Source organism: Microtus ochrogaster, chromosome X (assembly GCF_000317375.1).
Source record: "Microtus ochrogaster isolate Prairie Vole_2 chromosome X, MicOch1.0, whole genome shotgun sequence".
NCBI classification, from domain to species: Eukaryota; Metazoa; Chordata; class Mammalia; order Rodentia; family Cricetidae; genus Microtus; species Microtus ochrogaster.
The window spans coordinates 25,417,918-25,430,474 of record NC_022026.1 but is presented as its reverse complement, the minus strand read 5'-3'; the positions used below and the strand labels follow the sequence as shown (position 1 = coordinate 25,430,474).

General features: G+C 39.6%; 1 protein-coding gene across 2 annotated transcripts in view; it reads right to left on the bottom strand.

The window, feature by feature from the left end:
* The window catches only part of Ophn1 (oligophrenin 1), a 351,260-nt gene that overhangs the window by 26,043 nt on the left and 312,660 nt on the right, over nucleotides 1–12,557 (bottom strand). For both annotated transcript variants that reach the window (XM_005358630.3, XM_013350521.2), the window contains exons 20-21: nucleotides 5,257–5,404; nucleotides 66–389 (exon numbers count right to left, since the gene is read on the bottom strand). In XM_005358630.3, the coding sequence (XP_005358687.1) occupies nucleotides 66–389; nucleotides 5,257–5,404 (472 nt within the window). The remainder of the gene's footprint in view (nucleotides 1–65; nucleotides 390–5,256; nucleotides 5,405–12,557) is intronic.

Below are 12,557 nucleotides of genomic sequence, written 5' to 3'. Positions count from 1 at the left end.
AAAGTTCCCATGGTGAAAAGCAGCTTGGCTCATTTCTGCTTCCCATAGCATTGCTAAACATTTACCTTCCTTGTGGTGAGCCACTGGCCTGGGAGCTGGTCTCTTTATATGGAAAGAGGAGGTCTTTGTGGTCCCAGAACCTGGCACAGGTCCATTGGTGGCCTTTGGAATAGCCTTGGTCCCTCCATCCTGCAACCTAAATACCAACTTCCCCACATCCATCTCTGGGCAGGGTTCGGATTGGTAGTCAGAAACAGATCTATTTGGGGACTTTCTTCCAGGGTCAGTTTCTCCACTTTTCTGAATGGGTAGTTTGAGGTGCTGTGGTAGCCTGGGGGGATCCAGGTTGCTAGTGATTGTACCATTAGGAGTTTGATGCTGGGTTTCATCTGAAAAAAAATAAATTGGTACAAAGAAGAAAGATTAATCATGACCTTCATGTATACATATTTAAATCTGAAAATCTGCACACAATTTCAAAATTGTTATTCTAGTACAGACTGACTACATCCCACAAGAACAGTCTCCACCCTGCCCGACTTGCATGGAGTCACAGGTCTCATTCAAATGAGGTTCAATTTAAGATGTTCGGATGACTTTCACCGACACAACTGAATCAACTCTAGTATCCAATCTGCTTTATTCAAAAGGATGCAATTCAAAAAGGACAGAGTGCCCAATCAATTGCATAATTTACTCTTTCTAAATAAATGCATCAACTAATTCCCAAGTAGCACTTTTAAAAGCAATTTTTTAAGGTTTCTCCAATTTCAAGCTAACAAGCCTAACAGAATTTAATTTCTTTCTCTATCCATGTAAAGATCTCAAATAGCCAATTTACATTCTTCCTCTAGCCTTTGTGCTCTGTAATTTCCTGTGCCCATTAGAATAAGATTTTAAGTGATTCTGAATATAGTTAAAGCTTCAAAGAACACAATAACAGACAGAAAGACTTTCTCTACAAAAATAAGCCCACACACATATATTTAAAATTTTTGAAAACTACTTTAAGTTATTCGCTGTCTCTGAAAAAAAAATCAACAAATGCCTCAGATTCATAATATCCACTATGGACCTTGTCACCTTCATTAAGAATAGAAAACTTAGGGCTGGGGTCAACAACTCAGTGACAGAGCACGAGTATGGGACATACAAGGTTGTTGGTTTCATTCCCGGCACCCCAAAAATAAATAAATAAATGAAACAGACATGTAAATAAAGCTCATGTTAGAGCCCAGTAGTTAGGCATACTGCCTCTGTTCAGCAAAGGGAGACATTTGAGAGCTGTATTCAGCAAAGGTGACACAGGGCCCTTATTTGAAACCTGTTTCTTGTAATGAGATAATGAGAAATTTTAAACATTGACTAGACAATTAATCTTAAGGATCTGGTTTCATTTATATATAATTATTATACTGATCATTTAGAGTTACTCATTGAACTCTGGCCGAGAAATTGATGGGAGTCATAGACAAATCAAAATTGTTCAGACAAACAATAGCTTGAAGGAGTAAAAAAAATCATGCTTTGTAAGAAAATATTACATTATACAGACTGAGCAGGTTATGTCTAAGTATATAATATATATATATATGTATTGACATATATGCATGTAACAATAATCAATAAAAAAGGAGGCCATGGGAGTCTATGAAAGAAGAAAAGGAAGGGAAAGGGGAATAGTGCAAATACATTATAATTTCAAAAATGAAAGAATTTTAAAACAAAAATATATTTCAAAAGCAAATAAGTTCAGTTTGTCTTGAGCATTTATGATAAAAGATGTGAGTAGCTAGATATGGGTCTATGCTAGCTAGGTGCTATTTCAGTAAGGCCTGAATAGGAATATGAACATTACCTCTGATAGGTGGAAAGGAAGCATTGTCAAATAGATGTTTCCAGAACATCTAGTATGAAAAGCAGATCAGAGTGGACAAACTAGAGATTTTGAAACATATGGGAATGCTGATAACAATGACCAAAACTGCAACAGCACCAGTAAAGAAACACAGTCTCTTTGTTAAAGAGGTGGACTGGAAGGTGCAGTTAGTTGCACACTCCTGTAATCCTAGCACTTGGGAAGTTGGGGCAGAAGGATTGAAAGTTCAGTATTAGCGTAGGCCACATAGCAAGGCCCTGTGTCAAACAAATAATACAGACTTAGAATGACCAAAGATTTGATATAGGATATGAAAGGGTCTATGATAGTGGGGGAAGGATTTACTAAAATATTATATGCAGGCAGAATATAAATTTGAAAATCAAATAATGAGATGCCATTTGTCAAGAAAAGTGGCGAACAGTATCGGCTGCTCCTTAGAATGGTGGTGGGACACATTGTAAGAAGTACAGTGTTACATCTAGTAGGCATGTGGGATTTGGGATAAGATAGAAGGGGGAAATTGCTGCTTTTTAATTTGGTCATGGTATCAACTGGACAAATTACTCTCCTCTGAACCACAAATGACTTTCTGAAGCTCAGGTACCTACTTCATACTGGAATATCGAGGATTAAATGAGATTATAGGTTCACGCCCACTTAAAATGCACAGAATGAAAAGATAAGACTACTGTAACTAGCACTGACCAGAATACAGGGAAATTTGAAGCACCATCCTGTATTGGTGAGAAAGTAAAATGGCACATGTGCTTTGTAAATTAGCTTGGTCGCTCTGCAAAAGTCTAACTTCAGAGTTAAATGTATACTCGGCAATACACTCAAGACAACTGAAGTCAGACATTCCCCCAACAACCTGAATACTCATAGCAGTACTATTCATAAAACACAAATACAATTTCAATGCCCATTCACCGAGGAATGGATAAACATAACGTGGTATAGTCACACCCTGGAATATCATATAGCAGCAGAAAATATACATACACACCCCAGAATAATTTGCTAGCCATAAAAGATTATATAGAATATGAGTCCATTTATATAAAAATTTCAGAATAAACAAGTCTTCAAGGTTAGAGAGTCATTGCCAGAGGCTGGGGAGGGGAAAGAATTGGAAGATTTCCTTTTTAGGATAATGCAGATATTTTCAGATAAGGTAGTTGTGCAAAATACATTTTACTGGGATTTACAATTTAATGGGGTTTATTTTATGACCTGGGCATTGTTTATCAGTCCAAAAATTAATGGGTAGACTGTAATCTCACTGAAGATCTGGTACAAAGCCCTCATCATAGAGCAGGGCAAATTGAACCCCAGTCCAATTTTCTCAACAGGCTAGTGACCAAAATGAAATTAGACCTGAGGTCTACTGACACCCAGTTAATTCATCCAATACACTCAGTAATTGGGCACTTATTATGTAGCAAGTTCTGTGTTGGTGTAGGGCATAAAGTTCTAAAAAGTTCTGTTAGTATAAGTTTTTTGGAGGGAACTTTATAAATAAATTAATTTCATAAAAATCTAATTATGGGGCAACAAAACAAGCATCCGGTACTCCCATTTTCCACTTTCTCTTCCTCCTCTATGGAAGCAATCCCTTGAGCTAGATAATCCCTTTCTATTCATATTCCTAGTATAACTATTCGTTCACATTATAAACATGTACTGAACACACACAATGTATATATAGCAGATTTGGTCCCAGACCTGGTGATAAAAATGGATCTAACGTTCTTAGGGGGAAAGTAGCTACTAAATATGCCATCAAGTAGTAGCAGGTGACATGAATAAAACAAAGCAGTGTAAGGGGACAGGAAGGAAGAAATGTTTAACTTGGGTGCTCAGAAAAGGTCTCTACAAGGAGATGGCAATGTAAACTTGAGACCCATAAGGAATATCAAGGGTCATGAAACTAGAGAACAGAGAGCAAAAGGGACAGAAAGTACATAAAGAAAGTTCAGATAGATAAGCAGGGGTCACTGAAAACAGCATAAAAACAATTTTATTCGAAACATGAAGAGAGATCACTAGCAGAGGGATGAGGTCATGGGCTTCACATTTTTGAAAGGATGGAAAATTCGCTGGCTGCTTTGGAAAATGGATTAGAGGCATTCAAGCAGGCCAGCACAGACATCTGGGAAGAGATGGTACAACCTCAGAGTGTGTGGTCCAAAGGGAAACCAAGGATTTCATATGTGATGTACATCCACAGCCCAAATGAATTGCTGATGGACCTAATGTGAGAGCGAATAGATGAAAAGCTACCAGGAAAGACCAACACTCTTGACCTCAGTGTTCTGGAGCTGGAAGTTGAGAAGGGAGGCATCACGAAAGGAGTAGGCTCAGAAGCAATAGAAAATCAAGAGTTGCTTTGGACTGAGGAAGGGATGTGGAGCTTAGTGATAGAATGATCACCTGTCATTGTACAAAGGACTAGGTTCCAGCCACCACCATTAAAATAAAATACAAATCATGGTCCATTCCTCTTGAATTTCTAATGTCAGTTGTGAATGGAAATGGTAGAACGAATCCTGTATCTAAACAAACTGGGGAGTCCTCTGCAACATTTAGACGCTTTTTACATGCAAGAAACTTAGGCAGTGTACAAAAAAAGCATGGGAAAGGAGGTTAAGACCTTTGGAGTCTTCAAATATCAAAATTAGAAAAAGAAAAGCAGTAGAGGGGGATGAGGTGGATGAAAAGAGAGGGATCAAGTTTAGTGTCCTGAAAGCCAAGTCCAGTGCCCCACAAAGACAGAGGGGTTACCTGTCACATGTAGCTCACAAATTCACAAGAACAGTGCAGTGCTTGGTTTGGTCACGAGGAGATAAAAGTAGTTAGAGGAGTGGCAGGGGCTAAGGCCCACTTAGGACAGGTGCAGTCTCCTCAGGAAGAATCATCCCATTGGATGATGCTCATTTTTTTCACATAGCCATATCTTCCTCTGTCCTATAAGCTCCATGAGGGCAGGGGTATGTGGCCTAATTTCATTTGGCCTCTTTCAAATTACTTGTAACATGGCCATTATTCAACCCATGGTAGCTGCATTTAAATTACATTCTCAAAACATTAGCAAGAACCTTGTACACATATTTCAATGAACTAGAGTAACATACCTATGAATAACTTGGATTTGCTGCTAGCCTTGCAAGGGATCATGCAGGATTCACCCCTACCCCATCCACTTCCAGTAATCTAATTTCCTCTTAGAATACAAACTATAAGCCATGCTTCTTTTGACTGCTTGTAAGCCAAAGACCTATGAAAGGTCTATCATTGCATGGAGGAAATAGTCACACTCCCATTTCTGTCCTCCAGTATTTTCTTTGTATGTAGCTGTCGTACTAACCACTGACCTTCACTTTCCTCAAGGGAAGAAGTGTAGAACACTGTCTTCTCTCTCAGCAAACGCTTTGAGATTGTGATTGGTTTGTGCCTTCTTGCTGTCACTCGAGGTGGAGGCACTGGAGGTACTTGGCTATCCTCAGGTGGACCCAAATATATCTGTAGAGAAGGAAGGAAGATACCCAAGAGATAATTAGCAAACTACTCCTTGATGCAGTCCAGCACTGTATCTGGTTGACCACGTGGATGCTAAAGCGGCTAATGTGACTGGGGGAATTTTCTTGCTCCCTCTAACTACCAGCAAGTGTTCAGATGTCTCCTACCATAATGAATGCATAGAGCTGACCCCCCTCTGTGTGGAGAAAGAATGTCGATATAAATAGTGAAGCAACCCTGGACTTTATACTTACTACCAGTGAGACTTTAGGTAAGACATCTACCTTTGAGTCTCAGCATCCTCTCTCAATTGGAATAAGAGGATAGCAGCAACTACCCAACAGGCCCATCGAGCTGCTTTGTATGGGTGGAGGTGAGGGTAAAGGGTTACTAAACACATTCCTGCGTACATATACGTGTATGTACTCAATATTTCAAAAAGGATACTTAAGGATCTAGATATGCAGGTTGTCTCAATACTGAGGAAGAAAAAGAAGAAAAAATGGTTTTCTCTCATATTATTTTGTTCACCTACAGAAATTTTCATAATATGGCATGTTAATTATTTAAAAATAGAAAGAAAATAAAATTGAGAAGAATATCAAAAGTGCCTTGGTTATATATATGTGTGTGTGTGTGTGTGTGTGTGTGTGTGTGTGTGTGTATGTGTGTATGATTCTTGAGGAGTACAAGAATAGCTGTGATTAGAATTGCTAACATGTGAAATGCCTGTGTAAAAGTGGCAAAATTAACAGGAACATTGTACATACAATCACAAGCCAACATGGATTTCATGGGTGACAGTAAGAGATGATGAAACAGTGGTAAGCAGATGAGTATTGAGCTGCATGATTCTAGGACACAGTGGGTTCTCCTCCTATCAGAGAACTGAAATAGCTAGCTAGCATTTTGGGAACTCCTACTCCATTACTGTAATAGTCACAAATACCCCTTCCTATGCTTTATACATGCCAGAACCTTTGTATCGATTGCTCATTATACTCAGAGAACTCATTTCTCTCTCCAACTATCCATGTGGCTTGCTTGCTCTGTTTTGCTTGCCCTTCTTATAAAGGCCTTCCAATTCAATGCATCTAAACTTTGACATACCTCCCTCTACCCAACACTTTCTATTTCTTTCTTCCCTGAATTTTTATGTTTTGTTATTTTGACATTTATCACTTTTTAAACATACATACACAAATACATACATTTAAATAAACATATATTTTCACTTAGTTTATTTCCTGTCTCCTAACTAGCTTTATTATTGTTATTACCATTGTTGTTGTTAACTCTTCCCTTCTCCTCTCCATTTTCTCTCTGCAGCCCCACCAATGTCTGCTTAAACATTTCCACACCCAGTATTCCTTTTATCACATCCAGACCACACATGCTCTATTACCCTCTCTGCTCTTCTCCCCTGAAGCCTCTTTTGTCTTCTCTCACGGGCCCCTTCCCAGTTTCCTGGCATCTACACAAAGTCACTTCCATCTAAATGCACATCTTTAAAAACTTGCTAGGATCTCTATATGAGAAAGAATAGTAGTGTTTCCCTTTCTGAATCTGGGTTGCCTCAATATATTTTTTAATTCCATCTATTTTCCTTCAGATTTCATTTTTCTTTATGGTTGAATATAATCCATTGTATATGTGTACCACATTTTCATTCTTCATTCATCTGTTGTTGGGCATCTAGGCTGGTTCCATCTCCTTGCCATTGGGTACAGAACAGCAGTAAACAAGAGTGTGCAAGTATCTCTATGGTAGGGTGTAGAGACCTTTGGGCAAATGCTTAGCAATTGCACAGCTGAGTCATATAGTAATTTTATTGTTAGCTTTTGTGTTAGCTAGTCTTATGTCAATTTGATACAAGCCTTATCATCTGAGAGGAAGGAACATCTACTGAGAAGGTATCTCCATAGATGAAGGTTCGGGTAGGCCTGTGGAGCATTTTCTTATTAAGTGATTGATGGTGGAGAGACCAACTAATTGTGGGTGGTGACATCCCTAGGCTGGTGATCCTGGGTTCTATTAGAAAACAGGTTGACCAAGCCATGTGGTTGTTAACAAGAGAGTAAGCAGCACTCTTCCATGGTCTCTGCATGAGCTCCTGTCTCCAGGTTCCTGCCCTGCATGAGTTCCTGCTTTCATTCCTTTTGAGGATGAACTGTTACATGGACCCTTTCATAAGTTGCTTTAGGTCATGGTTTTTCATTACAGCAATAGTAACCCTAACTAAGATAACTTCTCTCTCCCCTTGCTCCCTCCCTCCCACCTATCTTTCTTTCTTTTGAAACCTCCACACTGGTTTCAATTATGGCTGTACTAGATTTTAAGCTTTATAAAGGCAAGTCTATTATATTCCCCACTCTTTCGGAGATCCATGAGAATGCCTTGACCTGGTGACTCAAAAATCAAGCACATTTATAAATAAGACACACAAGGAAAATGCACCCCCTTCTGGAAGACATCATTTCAACTACTTCTTTATAAGATATTGCCATAGGACCTTATTTTCTTGCAGTCTGACACAAGAAAAAAAAAAGGACAAAACGAAACAGAAGGAACACATGCACCAGTGGTTTCTGAGCCATTGAGAAGGTAGTTATGACAGTTAGTGGTTTCCTGGAGATGATGAAAACAAACAAGGCAAGGCTTTTGATCATTATCACACTTGCAAATTACAGAGATCTATGCAGACAGCAGTGTAGAAAGGGGAGTCTAAGCAGAGCACAGCAGGGGCTTTCTTAGGCAGGGCAATAAAAATGACCATGAAAAATACCAGAGAGGACACAGTTTCCCCCATTACCAAAACTTTCAAAGTACTTCAGATTGAACACAACCCCAATGAGGTTTTTGATAGAATTAATAAGCTCATTCAAAATTTATAAGAAAATTCAAATAACTTAACCAAAAAAAATATCTTAAAAGAAAAATAGAGTTGGAGGTCTGCTATTACCTGATTTCAAGCCTTATTATACAAACCTGTGATAATCAAGACAGTGTGGCATTGGCATCAGTGTTAAAATGGATCAACGAATATAGAAAGTCCAAATAAAGTCTTACAAACTACATAAATAATTAGATTTTTTTTTTCAGAAAGACAACTCAGTACAGAAAGATCAGCCATTTGAAATAATTGAAAAATCATAACACTGTGTTGTGAAAATCAGAATATTAATGAATATTAGATAACATATTTCCTTCAAAGTTATTTTGTGTCTTATGAGAGAGATAATTTTAAGCTTAGCAAATATAACAGCCAAAATTGCATATTTTATAAGCCTCTATTATAAACCTGAAAACTAGTCCAATTATGCTTTCCTAAGAAAAATATGAATGGTAGCTATAATAAAAAAATAATCAATCTAGAAAAAAGATACTAGTAATACATTTTAAGGTACACCATAGAAAAATACGATACACATAATAGTCAATGAGCTAATATCAAATAAGAACTAAGCAAGCTTCTAAAACAGAAAAAATGAAGAAAAGTTTAAAGGGACATATGAAAAGGTAGAAAAATAAATAGCTCAGAAACATGAAAATGCAACAGCTTCACTGCCAATCATAAAATGCATTTTAAAAGAACAATACATCACATTTTCCATTAGACTAATATATTCCACTGAACTAGTAAATAAATGGATGAACGCCATCTTTATAAGCTCTGTTGAGATAGTGATTTGTTTTTAGCTATATTTGGTTTCATTAAAGCAGCGACTTTAAATGTTCCTTTGATTATCACCACTTCTAAGACTCTCATGGAGCAAAAACACTCACATAATTATATGCTGATAATTTTCATGCAACATTCCTTAAATGAAATTCTAAAAATCATACAACATGAATATGGTCACATAAATTATGATTCATCTAGAGACAAATATTATGTAACTATTAAAACATGATGGAGATTCATGGGAAATGAGATTGAAAGATTTAGTAAATATTTTAAAATAGCCGATAGGACAGTATGAATATGACAGCATAATTTAAACATGGTTTTGCAATGTGTGAGTATGTATTAATCTTTATTTGCTTTTTATTGATGATTAACAAAGAACCTAAATTTTAGGGATCTAATATGCCTGCATTCAAATCTCAGGTGTAACATTTGTTACCTAGTCATCATAAGTAAAGTTATTTAACTTCTCTTAACCTCAGTATTCCAATCTGCCCAGAGAGAGATTACAGTTACTTCAAATATAATCAAATATAATGGTCAACTAGTACATAAAAGTACTTCTCTAGCATTAATCCCTTCTTTTTCTCCTCTCTCTCTTTCCCATCTCTCCCTCTCGCTTTCTCTTTCTCAAGGACTTGTCTATTTTAACAAGAGAATTTCCCTACTGGGGGGAATTTTGTCTCTGAGGGCATCTTTCATGTTGCCTATAGAAATATTTTTGTTGTCACAAGTGTAGGAGGGGGAATGGTGTGTAGTAGAGAAAGGCCAGGGATGATGCTAAACATGGCGTTCTTATAATATACAGAACAATCTCTACAATCAAGAACTATTGACCCCCTGCAGGTCGGGGCTGAGCTCCAGTCCCGCTTCTTTGCCTCCCAGGGCTGCGCCCAGAGTCCATTCCAGGCCTGATCATCTCAACAGTCACGTCAGACAAGTGCACTCAACAGAGCGGCCCTTCAAATGTCAGAAATGTGAGGCAGCTTTTGCTACGAAGGATTGACTCCGGGCGCACACAGTACGACACGAGGAGAAGGTGCCATGTCATGTGTGTGGCAAGATGCTGAGTTCGGCTTATATTTCGGACCACATGAAGGTGCACAGCCAAGGCCCTCAGCATGTCTGTGAGCTCTGCCACAAAGGTACTGGTGAGGTTTGTCCAATGGTGGCGGCGGCGGCGGCGGCAGCAGCAGTGGCAGCCCCTCCTACAGCTGTGGGCTCCGTCTCTGGGGCAGAGGGGGTACCAGTGAGCTCTCAGCCACTTCCCTCCCAGCCCGGGTGAGCTCCAGGTTGATGGGGAAGAGGGGAAGAGTGGAGGAAAGCTCTCCTTGGTACAGTCTCCTCTTCCCACCAACTCACTGCTCTCCATCAGCCGCGGAGCCTCCAGACTGAGGAGGAAGAAGGAATTTACTAGGTTTTAACAATGTTTCTCCTGCTCCTTTCTTCTCCCTATCAGAGCTGACCCTACAAACACCTGTCCCCTACGTTGTGTTGAAGTCCCTTGGACAGTGAGCAGGGGTGGCAGAGGACAGCAGCAGCCACTGCCCTCAACCTTTAACCCCTTGCCTTTCCTCCCAGGGATTTGTGAGCCTTTCCCTAGAAGGTCCTGTGCTCTCCTCCTTGAGTCCCCTCTCCTGCTGTGTGCTGCCCCTTCCTGGGGAGTTGGTGCTTTCTTTTTTTGTTGTTGCTTTTTCCCAGGGGGAGGGAGGAGAGAGAGGAGGGGGATTAAGATTCTGTCCCAAAGGAAGGATACAGTGGTATTGAGGGGCAGAACCAGGGAAGGCAGAGGGATACTTTCAGCAAGGTGGAGTGACTAAACCCTAACATCTACTGGAGTATCTCCAGGGAAAAGCCAAGGGGAGCATCAGAAGGAGTCACTAGGGCCAGAGGCAGAACAAGAGAGATGGAATCTTAGGGGGCAGGGTAAAGGAGGAGAGCCAGGGACAAGAGGTGCTTCCTGGGGGTGGGGGAATGCAGCCACGGTGTCTCCCCCTTCCCTCTTCCACCCCAGCTCCAGCCCTGGTCTTTTCTCCTCTTTCCCACAACAGAAGCTGTGGCCCTGGCCATGTCATCGTGTTCCTGTGTCCCTTGCATGTTTCTCCCCTTCCCCTCCCTCCTTTTGCGCAGACCCCATTACAATAAATTTTAAATAAAAAAAAAAGAACTATTGGCCCAAACTGACAAAATAAAGTCAAGGTTGAAAAAAAAACCCTCACTTTATTAAAATGGGATAAGGATAACAAAATAATTACTAAATGTGGGTGGGCGCCAAAGTTTTTTTTTTCTTTCTAGATTGAGTTTCTAAATATACTTTGAAAAAGTTCAATAGAGGGAGAAAACAGAATACATAGTGTGTTAGTGTTTGTTGGTTGTTTTTTAAATACCCACCCATCTATCCACTCAACCACCAATACATCTGACACTTCAGATAGCACTAAAGGAAGCATTATTCCTGGAGACAACCTCATCATTGCTGCCTCTTGCTCAGTTAGATGTAATGGTTGCCAAGCATTTGTAGGACACTATATCAAAGGATAGTTTCACTTAGATGACCCTATCTCACACTTCAGAGAAAGCAGAGGTCCTTAGAAGGAAATATCTTCAATTTTCTATTTTCTCATTGGCATAAACTCATAAACTCAACTTACCTCATACCTAGTTTTTATTTCAAAAACCAGAAAGTCCTACTTGTGCCCTCAATCCCATGTGATCTCTTCCTGGTTCTTGAAGGACCTTCTTGCATCATCTGCTACTTCTGTACATTACTACTTCTCTGTAGCATTCAGACATACAGAACTCTCTCATTCGGACCATTCTCCCTGAGCTGACACCATACACTTTTTCATCTTTACTCCCTAACCTGGTTGAGTTCCACCGCTCTTCAATATGGCCATGGCCACACCCCTTCTCTTTCAGAATGCTTTTAAATTTTATTATTTATTTTTGTGTGTATAAATGTTTCACATGCATGTTCGTCTGTGCATGACATGTGTGTCATGCCTGGAGGCCAGAAGAGAGCATTAGACTCCCAGAACTGGAGTTAGAGACGGGTGTGAGCCTCCATGGGAGAGCTGCAAATTCCACCTGGATCTACTGTAGACTGGTTCTCTTCACTGCTGAGCCATCTCTTCAGCTCTAGATAATTTTTACAATAATCACCACTAACCTATTTTCCAGATCCAAGCAACTTTTAAACCTGACTTTGACTTTTCAAGAGTATTGCGACAATTACCTAGTCCTTTTCCAATAATGTCTTTCCCATTCCTTTCTACTTTGTTTGATTCTGAGCCTTGCCCTGTGTCTTTCCCTGGTTCTCAATAAATCTTGATATTGTTCAGGTTTGCGTTCTCAGTGCTCTTGTGAACTCATGAACACAGATTCACCACAGCCGTTCCATCCATTCTTACTTCCTGCACTCCCAGACTCATCTAGTTTTTTCTGTACAGTGTATCTAGTTACTCAGTG